Source organism: Pyrgilauda ruficollis, unplaced genomic scaffold (genome assembly GCF_017590135.1).
Source record: "Pyrgilauda ruficollis isolate IOZ18807 unplaced genomic scaffold, ASM1759013v1 scaffold158, whole genome shotgun sequence".
Taxonomy (NCBI): Eukaryota; Metazoa; Chordata; class Aves; order Passeriformes; family Passeridae; genus Pyrgilauda; species Pyrgilauda ruficollis.
In genome coordinates this window covers 228,684-242,653 of record NW_024514543.1, presented here as the reverse complement: position 1 = coordinate 242,653, position 13,970 = coordinate 228,684, and the positions used below count along the sequence as shown (strand labels likewise).

The window sequence follows — 13,970 nt, the reverse complement described above, 5'->3', positions numbered from 1 at the left end:
AATAAATAAACAACCAAACAAAATAAACTTTTCCAAGTCTCCCCAACAGCCTTTCCAGCAAGCTAACTTAGTCCGGTTTTGGTGAATTCTTCTTAGCATAAGGAAGTGAAATGTTTAGGGCAAAGAAGAAGCATATACTAACCCCTGTCCAATCTTCTCAAAATTCGTGTACTTCTTTTTTGGATCGCCCACACTCACGATACTTCCTATAAAAAACAAAAAACAAGAGCATTTTCTTCAAGGCCTTTTTTCATACAGCAACAGAGCTAGCTGTAAGAACAGCTCCATCGACCACAGTAGGCTCTGTCTCATGAGCCACTCATCAGAAATCCACAGGCACATGGACACCATGGAAGTCCTCAGTTATTTATGCACATCCCAGCTGCAGCATTCCCCTGTATCAGGAACTTCCCTCCAAAAATGACACACACATTAAGAACATTTAACCTTCACTGGCAGTCATTACTAGGTACAGGACGGGGATAGACATGCCTAACACATGGAAAAACAATTATTTGTTGGAAACCTGCTACTTAAAGTCACTCCCAGCTTCAACACCGTGGACGATCTAAGATGCCCCCGCACTGGAATGTCTCTGAAGTTGGAGGCTCAGCTCTCAATTATCTTGGAGGTAACAGTCTGCTGTAAAACTAGTCAAAGGTTTCCCTACAGCATGACTATTTGTAGCAGCAAAAAAAGTATTTATGATGTTTTCATAACAAGACAACCACAACCTTTTACTGACCCAGTGACTGGGCTGCAAGACTCAGGAGAGAAGGTAGAGAGACCCTTCAGAGCCAAACATCCCCTGCTGTCCTGGGCAATGCTCAGCTGCTCTTCCAGGAACCTGACAGTCAGCACGGGTTTTAACAGCAGTTACCAGCATCCCTCTGGTTTTGGAGGGCAACCTGAGACCACCTCAGCTCATTCTCCCAAAACCAAAAGAAAGTTTCTCATTGCCTTCCCCAAAGAGAAAAGCACTTTGCCTGGTGTTCCACAGCAAAGGGTTCCAAGTGGCTGCAAACTTAAACTGATCTTGATAACTGCCCTACAGCAGGCAGGAACTACACCCTTTTTAGGATGAAGGAACCAGAGCCAGCAATTTCTAGAGCTCAGCTGGGAGCCTGTCTCCTCTCTAACAGCACCAGGGTGGCTAATAGGATCAAGGGATGCAGAGCTGCATCCGAGCTGGTGTTTGGAAGTCACCGAAGCTGCTGACATACGGTGCTGCTCTCACAGGGTCTGGGCTGAGCCTCAACACATGTACACTGGCAAAGAAACTGCTCGTGGTCATTAAGCCAAGAAATCCAGTAGCAAGCAGAGCAAGAGCAGGCTATTTTCAGACAGCACTGGAGAGCAGCCAAACCTAGAGGGTTTAGGAAAGACAGAGGTAGAAGTAGGGAATATCACCCATGTTTGGAGAGGAGGGCAGGAAGAGAAATCTGGCTTTACAAAACCCACTCTACAATTACAGAAGCAATGCTGTCTGCCCTGAGGACTGGTATTTCTGGACAAATATTCAGAAATTTTCCCTCAAAGCCTAACACAGGCTACAAGCTCAGACTGCAAATGCTTCCCCAAGGCAAGGACTGGACAGAATGCTGTGGTGACAAGTGGCCGTTGCCAGTTTTGCCCAGTTTAATGCTGGTGACTCTAAAATGGTGGGGTATTTCCTACCTTCCAAAGAGTCAGGTGAGGATTCATTAATGCTTGCACCAATGCTATGTTTCTGCTGAGGGGTAGGGATTAAGCAGCCTCCTTTTAACCTTTGCATGCATTTAGCACATCTTTTGTATGTGTAAATATATTTTTGCTTTATGGTTTCAATCATTTCAGTTACATGGCAAACTAAAATGTTCAAAGGCAGCTTGTCTGCACAATTACAGCTCCATTGCCCTCAGTGGAAAGACATTTTTACTTAGATTAAGACTAAAGATTAAAACTTCATAACATTTTTCTGACTAGCCCACATATAAAAGCTGACACCTGGAGCAAGCAAGGTGTCAGAAGGTACATCTGCTTCCCAACACTCCCAAAAGTAGCACTTGCACTTCTCTGCATGACTGAAGTGGGTGTATTTTTATTAGAATAGCACTTTTTTTCCTGCCACAGTTGCTGCTCGCCCTGCCTGGTCACAAAAATCCTTAAAGGCACAAAAATCCTGCTAACTGAGTTAGTGAAGTTGATGTTTTGAAACAATGGGTGTGAGTTTTCCAATAGCAAGCAGTTCCAATTAATAAGACATCAAGTCAATTTAGGCTTTATTTAGAGAAATGAGTTACTCAGATACCATTTTAATATTAAAAAAAAAAAAATTAAGTTATATCCTCAGATTAAGTCTTCATCTAACTACAAGACTCACTCCTAAAATACTGACAAATATATCCTCAAACCAAAGAGGCCAGCCTTATCATAGAGGTGCTAACACAATTTAAGTCTGTTGACAAGCAAGGCATGGACTTAATTAATACAGGATTAGTAGTTCAAAGAATTGGAAATGTTCTACTCTAATAAAACCAGGCTGAGGATAGCAATCAATTGCATCAAAGAGCTGGTTCAGCTGTTGGATATGCCACAGCATAACCCAAAACCACCAGGAAGCAGAGGAGCACTTGCACTGAAGGTAGGAACTGTTAAAGACATGAGGACACATCTGAGAGACTTGATGAATTTTTCTCAGAAAAAAACCCACCAATGTGGCTACCCACAAAATGTTAAAGCACTTAAAAATAACCAAGCCACTTTACACCATGGTACTGTGGAAGGCAAACTTGGGGATGCATTAATTTTCTCTCCATCTTTTAGACATCTCATGTCTAACATCGCAATATAATCATTCATGCTTCAGAGCTACAGAATAAGATGTGGAACAATCTCAGACTTCATAGTTAAATAGATATTATTTATTCAGGGCTTGTTTTGCAGAGCTTGAGGATCTGTAGCTCCCTGGGGACTTCAGCCAGTATCACAGGGGCTCAGCCTAAATTCAAGCTCCCCCCTTATACCTTCCCCCAATTTTGTGTTGTGACTGTGTACCCATGTCTTCGCTAAGGGATTGCAAAACGGAGAAACATTTCAGCTTATTGACATTCTGAGAAACCAACTCCACAGGACCTGGAATTTAACTTTTTTAAAGAACAAAGACATACTTAATTTTTCCAGTATCTCTTCATCTGACATTTTTGGCTTTTTCTTTTGCTTCTCTGTGTTCCTGACCAGCATGTCGGGTGCTGTTGTGCTGTTTTCCGAGGGAGAAGAAATAGGAGAGGTGGCCACATCTCTGGTAGGCGGAGGAAGAGGGTCTATCACAGAGCGGGTGTATATCTAATTTTGTTGGGAAAAACACACAAGTCAGATGAAGATTTAAACATTTCTATTCATCTTGTTACTGTTGTTGTCAGGGAAGCATTTTTATAGCTGCTTTGCTAGCAACTAACATCACTAATCAAGGACTCGTGTCCCCCACAACAAGGCAGGTGAGAACACTAAGGTACTCGGCCAGAAGGAATGGCTCCCACTGCCTCCCTCCTGCTCCCAAGAAGGGCTCAGCATCAAGCCATGCAGGGGGACAAAGAGTCACAGTCAAGGCCTGACTGTGATTGCAGCAGTGCAGGCTGAACAAAGAATTTCTGCTCACAGATTTGGTGTGTTCAGGTCGTGGAGCTATCACAGGGGGTGGAGCTGCATCATCTTCATCATCCTCATCTTCAGACACTGAGGGCACTGCAGGGGTCTCAGAGACAGCCTTCACGTTCTACATGGAGTTGTACAAATAGCAAAAATCAAAACCCAATCACACGTTATAAACAAAATCACAAACACTAGATTAAGCTCCAGAGATTGCACTGAAACAAGTGCAGAAAATCACTGCAGAACAGGTTGGTGAGTTACAGTGTCTGAAAAATTCAAAACCCAAGGTTCCTGGGTCTTCATGGGAAATGGATGCGCAGTCCAACACTGCCTGACACAACTATTCAGACAGAGCTCCTCATCTGCCTGAGTCACAGCAATCCTCTTCCCAAGGACCCAAGGAGACCTGGGCTCTCTCACTGCTTTCCCAACACCCACACAGCTGACCAGCAAGTTTTGGGACACCCAAGTTTGGAAATATCTGTCCCTATTTATACTGTCTCTTAGGGCTTTTTGCTTGCTTCAAACCCTGACCATTCAATATGAAGATTTCAGACTTTAAGCACTAGAATTTGCATCAAACTCCTAATGCTTTCTCTAAAAGTTAGGAGGGCAGGTTAGCATCGCCACTGATATGGTGATTGAGAACTAATTAATTAATGTGAGATTTGGAAGCAGAATCTGGCAAAACCTTTTCAAATCTCTTTTTAAATTACTTCCAATAAAAAAATATGGAAAAAATAGGAACAATTATTTTGTTTAAAAACAGTTTTATAAGTGGTTAAAAATTTATCTGGAATTTTCTGCAATACTGTGATTAGGAATGAAAGTGACTTAAATTTATCCACATGAAACTGGATTTGAAGTTCATTACATCCTTTACACTACAAACATTTCAAAATAAACTTGGTATGGTCCTCAACCCACTAGACCAGTTCTGTTTGTGCATCATCACCTCCCTAAGAGTGGTGGGGGGAAAAATATTAAAATCTTCAGAAAGAGGGGGAAAGCAACACAGTATTTCACTGAGCCTAAAACACTTGAAGTCATCATCGTCATCCTGACAAATAATTGTCAAAATACACTTGACATAACACAAAAACCTAGCTTGTCAAAAACAACAAGGAAAAACTATGTACTAGGAATTTCCTGAATATCCCCAAAATTAGAGGCTGGCCTGAGGGAGGGCATTGGGTATCTCAGTAGACTGGTAACTACTGCTTTTGTCAGGATTTACTTAAAAATCCAACCTCAGATATTGAAACTTCTGAGGACTGACATACAGTGATGTGTAATAATGAACAATGGCAGAAACATTTTTCTTTTCTTTTTACAGAGTCCTAAATGATCAGATCTGAATGAGCTGCCTTTGGAAGGGAGAAGAACAAGCCTATTCTAGGTAATGACATGGCCGTGAGAAAACAAGAGCTGAGGGAATTGTGGGGCTTTATGAACCATCTTAAACTGAAAGTTTTGTTTCTTCCATCTCACAGGCACACACAAAAATTTATCATGTCTCCTAACAAAGCAAATAGGAGTGGTGCCTGCCCTGGCAAGGACTGAGTAAAGGTCAAGCAGAGAGGAGGAGAACCTTTTATTTCCTGTTCTGCTAGAGATTAGTCTGGTTAATCAACATTAGCTTTAGTAAATCAGACCTCACAGGTTAGTAAATAAACTTCGTTATAAAACAGATGTTTATAGAGAAATAAACCCTGACAGCAGAGTGGCTATCAAATTCTAGGTATAGGAAAAGACCAACTTCTATGAAAACAGAGCTATTGCTACTAATTAATTCACTCATTTCCATTCACTAATTCCCTATTCACTAGAAATCCTACTGCTGTCTTCTTTATTCCCCACCAGTAAAAAAAAAAAAAATGAAAGGAGCATGCCGCTTTATTCCCCACCAGTCAAAGAAAAAAATGAAAGGAGCATGCCTGTTTTTATAAACATGTACTGACAATACAAATATACATAGTTCAGATTTTAAAACACTAAGCAATCTACAAGTTTACATGTAATTAACTAGTTTTTGCAAGTTTTTAATCCCCAAACTCTAGACAGAATGTGAGGCTTACCAATGTATTAGATGAATTGTAATCCTCGGCTGATTTATCTGAAAGACAGATAATAATGTCATTAGAAATGAGTTCTAAATGCAGCAGTGGAGAGAGGAGTAAGGGACAACCTCTCTTTAGAAAAGACAGGAAAAAAGGATGCTCCCCAACTTAGCTCCCTAACTGCAGCTTCCCAGGACCAGCTGAACCCTGGAAGATATAGGAACAGAAGGTAAATGAATGCAGACCAATGCAGGGGTCACAAATCCCTGCAGCAAGAGGGTGGAATTGCCCAGAGCAAAACCTGAATGAATATTGTCCTCCATCCATGTGCACAAAATACTACAAATGGACTAAGTCCCCAGCAGAGGCACTGCAGCTGACTCCTGACAGCAAAATGTTCAGTAGTCTCAGCCACCGAAACTTCCTGGAATAGCAGAGAGGACCCCACAAGTCAACTAATGGGCTTCTCATTTGACTGTCCAGGCACATATGGGGAATATTTGTGTTTTTATCCCTGCTTGGAGCCTTCCTAATAAGTACCAGATCTGGTGACATGGTTCTATCCCCCCAAAAGAACCAAAGTAAGGGTTAATATTTAGAAAGGGAAGGAGTTGCAGTTGAAAGGAAAAGGAGTGGTGGTTGCAGATGTCCTTCAGAGGGCAGATAACCCATAGAAAGAGGCACAAAACCTTGGCAGTTTCAACTTTTAGAGGAGCCCAGCCAGTAATTTTCAAGCACCCAAGCAGCTGAGGCCCATTCCTCAACCATGGCAGATGGGAGCAGAGAGACTCTCACCCCAAGTACACAAAAACAACATCCACACCCACCCTGCAAACTGAAACTGGTGCAAAATTTAGCTGCCTGTTTTCTTCAGGGACTTTGATCAGGGGGAACCCAGCCCCAGCAGTCTGGGATCTGCCTTCCAGATGCTGGCTGTGAGCATCAGAAAAAGTATGTGTTTGGGAGGCTCAGCCAGCTGACTGACCTCCTCTTTTGCAGCTATGCTGGGCATCCAGATTAACAGAAAAACATTTTAAAGGAAGAAGGGTGCTTGAGCAGCCAGGGAATCTCATTCACGTTATCCTTGAAAAGAGAGACCTACTTGTCAATTAAACAAAAGCCCCACGTGCCCTAACCACAGAGAGTTGGACAAAGCAGCCACACGAGACCATCACCATGTACCTGTGAAACTCATGTACTTCTGGCTGTTGGAGATCTTCTTGGAGTTGTAAAACTCCAACACATCCAGCACTGCCTGGGGGTTCTTCTTCTGCTCTGACTTGGTGATGTTGGAAGTCTGCAGCAGACGTGCCCATTGCTCTGGCATTCCCTGTGGGAAGAGGCACCTTGGTAACACACAGCTGGTCTTGTGCACAAAACATAAGCCCACTGCCACAGTTCTGCCTCAGCTTCTGGATTTACACATTGTTGAGATGGAAATAGGGAAAAAAGAGGGCAAAAGATCAGAGGAAAGAAAAAGAGGTGAATGCGTGCCTCCCTAGCCACTGCCTGTGTTACAAATCACACTTGGACATGTAAATGTCACTCTGCTCTTGGGTCTCTGGGTAACTCCCAGGTCCTTTGCAGACCAAAATTCAAAAACCAGAAAGGAGAAGAACCAATTACTGCAGTTCAGGAAAAGCCTCGAGAAAAAAAACAAAACAAAACACAAAATCCTTTATGCACAGGTATTCATACTTATATATACTCAAGAAAGACTATAGAATTAACATGCACTGCATAGCCCCCAGCACAATGGACATGCAACACCCATTTGGGTCTTCTGGTAGCACTAGAGATCTTTGGTAACAGCAGTGTGGTGCCCTCTATAACCAGAGCTGGGAGAGCAGAGATGTTAACTTCACATCTGAAGTTCAGAATTTCATTAGAGGGACATCATTTCAGCCAGAAAATAAACACACCTGGGAAACAGCCAGGCTTGTGCCTTTCCTCACCAGCAGGGATAACAGTTTGTACGGACAAAGTGGCAGAGACTGGGATCCATGAGCAATGAAGTTATCCTTGCTGTTCGAAAGGATGGCTGGACACACCTCTCAGGTAATGCCCCACTAGTACAGGTGGGGTAACCTGGGCAAGTCTAGAGGCTGCCATGCAAAACACACGTGTGCACATGACTCAGGGTAGGGGAATAAAGTCCCTGAAAAAGCAGCATATTCCAGACAGGTAAAACACCTTGTTCACAAACAACTTCTGCTGCTAGGAAATACTACCTCATAACCAAAATAAGAGTGAAAATATGATGATGATGATGATGAAATACAACTCTGTCTTTATAGTATTTTACAGTCAATAAAGAAAAAAAACCCATCACACATAAAAGCATCTGACATTTCGCCTTAGGGCAGCACATACATGCTCTCTCCTAAGTAGCTGCACACAGCTGTGTGCCTCCCAAAGGAAAACTCTCAGAACCCCACTTCGGGGACACAGACTATGCTATAGACTTCTTTCAGCTCTAGAGGGGGAAGGGAGGGGAAGAGAAGGGAAGGGAGGAGAGATATACCATGTTTAGCTGACCACAGCAGCTAAAAAACCAGGAAAGGAAAAGTTGGCTGGCAGCCTGAGCACCTGGGATGTGCCAAGTTTGACAGTCTCTCAGCATGAATTAGTGGGTAACCTCTGCAGATGTGTTTCAAATGTGATCAAACTAGATGATGGTAATAGCCCTTCCAGCATTAATATATAAAAGATTAATGGGCCCTGGCTCCTCCTAGCAATAAGCTAAACCACACAGTTCTCTTTTCCTCCAGCTTCACTTACTGTGAATTCTCCCGTGACTGCATCAAACCCCACATGAATCGTGTGTTCAAAGTCTGAAGGGAGGGAGATCTCCGGCCGCTCTTTCTCTTTCTTCTTATTGGCTGCAAGAGATAAAAACAACAACAATAAAAAAATCCATACAAGCATCAAGAACTAAAATCTCCCCGACAGCTTCTAATTCACCTACACAATCACCCCCCCACATTTTTACTAGTCATAGGATTTTGATCTGAAGCAGACAAACAGCAAGTTAAAAAATTTTCTTTCCACACTTAAGAGCAGCCACAGTGAGTGGACAACAGAAATAAAAATCCTGTAACACAGGACAAGCATAAAAGAAGGAAACTGATATTTTCAGTATGTAAGGTATCAACTAATATACCTAGACTCAACAGCATGAGAGCTATTTACCTGAAATATTCACTCAAACTTACACAGGTCAGAGTCAAAAGCTCTACAGTGGCAGTAAGTGGAAGCCAGTCCATTTTGAACACATATTTTTATTTGTTGTTTTAAGCAACTTTAAAAAAAACCCAACAAAACAATGTTATGTGCTTTTAAATATATGCTTGCCTCTTGTACAAAAGCCAGGGACAAACTTAACTACAAATACTGCTTAGAAATTGCTTCCTTCATCTTACTTCCTCAAAAGTTTGTGAAGAAACCCAAATATAATGTGGGATTCTGCTATGAAATCTTATGAGCAAAAGCACTTCTATTTTTTTTTTTTGCTCACAAAATGAACTAAAGATGGTTTTAATAACCAGCTTTGAAGACATGAGCAAGATAGCAGAATCTGGCAGGTGAGGAGCAGAAGTCATAAAGAAACAGGGAAGGAAATATATCAAAGCAGATGCACCCTGCAAATTTTAAACTGAGGTCTTCAAACAAGATTATCATTATGCATTGGATTAAGTTCATCCATATTCATTATATATTAAAGACTTTACCTTCCTTTTAGTATTTATTGTATTCAAGAAATTGCGATTAGTTTAAGGAAGAACCACATTCGAGTCGGCTTTGCTGCTGCTTGCAGTTATAAAATCAGCGGAGCCAGGAGAAGGTGAGCAAACCACTCACATTTCCCAGCTGCTCCCCTTTTTTATCCAAAGCCAAACAGAATTTGTTTTGTGGCTGACATTCCCCAGTGCACTTTTGGCAACGTGAATGCCAAACCCCAGGTATTTGAGAAGCCTACAAGGCTAACACTCAGTGTAGAAATTCTTTAAGACACTGCTGTGGTTGGTTGTGTAGAGAGGCTCAGGGCTGGCCCCAAAGGACTGAATTCCATTTCCTTCAGTGCCAGCTCTGGCACTGTTCTCTGTATCATTACAGAGCTACAGTTGTACAGAGTAATTTTGGAGAAAGAAAAGGATCAGATGCTCCATTTGGGACACAAAGATGGAACAGATTGTTTTTGATCCCTCTTTCAAACAAAGAGAATGAGAGAAGCTGAGTCACAGAGGAGCGACAGAGTTGCCAAGGGGAAAAGAGCAATGCTGGAGGAGCCATCCCTGAGAAGGGAGCGAGGAGGAGACAGGAGCAGCTGCTGGTTAGCAGATGGTGAGCATCTGCAGCACAGAGGCTGCTGCACCACTAGCGCCGGATGGAAACAAGAGGCAAAGAGGTGCAGAGAGTGCCACCAGAGCCACCATATTCCATAGGTCTGCCTACAGGATCAGTGCACTCTTCCAAGCCAAAGACTGAGGTGTCATCTCAGCCTAGAAGCCCATTGCTCAGGTGAGGAAGAAGAGGACACCTCCACCAGCACCACTGTGCAAGAGCTCCACACGGACAATGAACACCCACACACGGTCCAGGACAGCTGCCACCTGAGCTGAACGTACTCCTAAACAAAGCTTAAGGGCATTAAGCTGTTGTCCAGAAGTCTTAGGTGGTTTGGTTTTTTTATTTTATTTCCACATTCAGGCAGATCTGACAGATCCAGAAGCCTAACCATTATTAAACCATTAATACAATTGACTTTGTAAGTAAATATTTATGTCATAGCAGGTGGTATAAGGGAAAAAGAACTAAAGAGAAAGGCACTCCCAGTCTTGCTAAACACTAATGTCCCTTTCAAGTGATTTCATTATCCTTGCAATGAGCTAAAAAGACTTGAAGAATCTTAATCTAAAAAAAAAAAATACAAAAGAGAAATAATATATTTCAGACTACCTACCTACCACCACCAAAGGCTTTATTCCCACAAACACCTCATCACCTTCTCATTCACAGCCTTCCATGTTCAATGCTGTTACAAGAGCCTCCCATAAATTTTCCTTGCAATGTTCTGGCAACTGGAGCTGCAGCTGTGAAGCACGATGTCTGACCGTGCAGTGTGGCCATGCTGAAGCACACTGAGATGAGAAAGGTCTTGTCCACTGCTAACATGGAGTAAAGTGCTCCCAGTCACCATGGAAAGGGCTCCTGGTTGCTGCACACGGTCACCTTGTGGGTAAAATCTTGCCTCTGTTTGAAGCTGCAGCTGAGCTCAGCAAAGTTCAAGGGAGATAAATGTGCCCCATTCAAGCCAGACTGACACCCTCAGTTAGACACTGACGAGTCCCCTGAGCCCAGGAAAATTCAAAATATTCACATGTCCTACTGAGAGCAACAAGTCACACAAGCTCTGCATCCTATTGGGTAGGACCCACTCAGTATTAAGCCAACAGATTTTTTAAATACCAGGTTTGTGGCTAAGGCTTGGAGAGAGGAAATGAGGAGTACAAATTACATCTTAAATTTTGCAGGCAGAGCATGACATCTCCAGAGCTGCTTGGCAAAGGGTACAGTTCAATGCAAGTGTGCAAACATGCATGAGGCTCTGGATTTATGCCCCATGTGTCCTTTACACAACACATCTGCTCAGGTACAGGGCTAGCACAGATTTGCTCAAAATTACTTTCCTCTAACTGAATGGAAACCAACTTCCCTTTTAAAAAAATAAAAACTAAAAAATAACACCCAAATTATTTCAGGCACAAACCAGAGAAGTGTTCTGAACACTGAAGAATTTCCCTACATTCAAGCAGCCTGACACACTAGGAATTTAGCTGTCATCATGAGACTACAAGAAGTTTTCATAAGATGGAAATCAACCAATTTGAAGTGAAGGTGACAGTGTTAAAGGAATTTTTTTCTCAACAGGAATTACAGGACAGAAGCAACCATTCTCGTTTGGGCAGGTGTATTGCAACAGAAGGCTCTGCTGGGCTTGGCTAAACAAAAATCTCTCATGTCTTGAAGCATCTGCCATGTTGGCCAATCTTCAGTAAACATGGGCAGCATTGGATCAGTCGCAGTCTGTCTGTGATGTTCCCCAAACCTTCATTTTTCTCCCTGTTTGTAGCTTTCCTTCATAATCCAACTCAAACTAGCATTTCAGGTTCTACTTCTTTTTCCCTTTTACAAGTTTCAGGTGATTTCTTTGATCTCTGGAACAGTTCATCCTAGAGATTTAAAAACTCGTCTCCCTTAAGTAAGTCAACACAAAAATCCTACAGCTTTTTTAGGATTCATACTCATAATAGCAAGTTCTAACCCAGACCTGGCAGACATTGAGTTCACGAGTTTCTGGATTGCAGGTTCAAAACCCCACATTTGTAAAACAATCCAAAGTTGCCAAAAGTATCAGATAAGGACAATAATAATGAATTCCACATTCGATTTGTAGAAAAATGATCCACCACCTTGCTTATTTAAATTAGTGAAGCTATCATTTCAATTAGTCTTTTCACTAATAAAAATTAGGAGGCAGCCTCCCTCCTGAAGGCCAGGGAGTTGAAGATATTTAGTCTTGACTTTAGTTACCCAGTGCTTAGAAACCATTGCAATACAGAAAAAGCTGATGTATTATGAAGAGGAACTCCAAAAAAAATAGGTCAGATATAAAAAGAAACCAGCACATATTAGGGGATGGGGATTTTTTCTTTTTTGCATCACTTCAAAAGATTCATAGGAGAGAGGTTTTTTTTAAAATATCCTCATCCTAGAAATTAGAATTTCATGTACAGTTCACAGTTCCTATCTCTTTTTCCATCTGTTACAGTCCCTTGAACATTAAAAACTCCTTCAGATCACAAGAAATATGCAAGAATTTTCAGTGACAGATTGTTCTTAAAACCAAGTAGACAATGCCTGACCCAGACATTAGAACAGAGTAAATTGCCATGAGGCAAAATATGACAGGTCTAGTAGGAGATTGCATGTTAGTCTTGTGTAACTCAAATTATTTGCTGTTTAAAACAACAAAACAAGCAAAAGACCTCTCTCTGCTCTCCACCAATTGCCAATGCCAACTTTATTGGCCAGCTTGTAATTGGCACAAAACCTTATGATTTTCAAAAACATTATGGACAGGTCAAGCTGGGAAGTAAAAGAGCTAGTCCCAGAGTTAGTCCAGGTTTTCAGGGACAGTGTTCATAATTTACGGGAAAGGCAAAAAAAAAAGCCTACAAGAAAGGGGGCCTAAAAGAGACCTGCAAAGGGATTTTGACAAGGGCATGGAGTGATAAGACAAGAGGGGATGAATTAAAAAGAAGAGAGGGCAGGTTTAAACTAGACATTAGGAAGAATTCCTCACTGTGAGGGTGGTGAGGCACAGCCACAGGTTGCCCAGAGAAGCTGTGGCTGCCCCAGCCTTGGAAGTGTTCAAGGCCAGCCTGGATGAGGCTCTGAGGAACCTGGTCTGGTGGAAGTTATCCCTTCCTATGACAAGTAAGTTGGAACAAGATGATCCTTAAGGTCCCTTCCAACCCAAATAATTCTAGTAGTCTATGATCCTATGAAAAAATGAGATGGATTAAATGTCACAGGATTAATCATTAGAAACAACATATCTGCAGTACCTTATATACCCTGAAACAACCAAGACAGAAGGTTTAGTAGAAGATATAAAATACTGTACTTTTATCTCCTGGCAAAATAGATCGGTAAAACCGATCCTTCCTCTTCTTTTCTTCTGGATTGGGAGGCAGAGGTTTTGAGCCATGGTTTAAAGTCCCGGGATCTTTGCTTCCCGAACCAATCATAGTGCTGGTATTTCTCATTGGAGGAGCAGGTGGTTTGTCTTCTGTTTCAACTCCATTGTTAGACATCTTCAGTTGGGGAGGCCGTTACTGGGAATTGGAAAAGAAAACAAGTTAGAAGCCACAATTATTTATATATTTATTTATTTATTGTAGACTAGAACCACACACTGCCAAGTAAATCACAAGCAGGTATTTGCAGATGGATCTGCAACCTCAGCCCAACCATTAACCCAGCACTGCTGTGTACACCATTAGCCATACCCCCATGTGCCTCATCCACAGGCTTTTTAAACTATTCCAAGGATAAGGATAGCAACAAAAATCCAGCATAAAAATTTGTGTCAGCACAACAAATTCTACTAAAGATCCCTTTTTTTTTCCTGTTAATAAGACTATGTTTGAGCATTTGCATTATTGGTCACTGAGAAAAGCCTGTTTCAGGGTACAACAAATTCTCAAGCAAACC

At 41.9% G+C, this 13,970-nt stretch overlaps 1 protein-coding gene across 5 annotated transcripts in view; it reads right to left on the bottom strand.

The window, feature by feature from the left end:
- The window catches only part of PAK1 (p21 (RAC1) activated kinase 1), a 101,845-nt gene that overhangs the window by 19,919 nt on the left and 67,956 nt on the right, over positions 1-13,970 (bottom strand). For all 5 annotated transcript variants that reach the window (XM_041461909.1, XM_041461906.1, XM_041461910.1 and 2 more), the window contains 7 exons: positions 13,381-13,591; positions 8,472-8,572; positions 6,873-7,020; positions 5,709-5,746; positions 3,638-3,754; positions 3,150-3,324; positions 143-206 (listed from right to left, as the gene is read on the bottom strand). In XM_041461909.1, coding sequence (XP_041317843.1) covers positions 143-206; positions 3,150-3,324; positions 3,638-3,754; positions 5,709-5,746; positions 6,873-7,020; positions 8,472-8,572; positions 13,381-13,570 — 833 coding nt within the window. In that variant the 5' untranslated portion in view covers positions 13,571-13,591. The remainder of the gene's footprint in view (positions 1-142; positions 207-3,149; positions 3,325-3,637; positions 3,755-5,708; positions 5,747-6,872; positions 7,021-8,471; positions 8,573-13,380; positions 13,592-13,970) is intronic.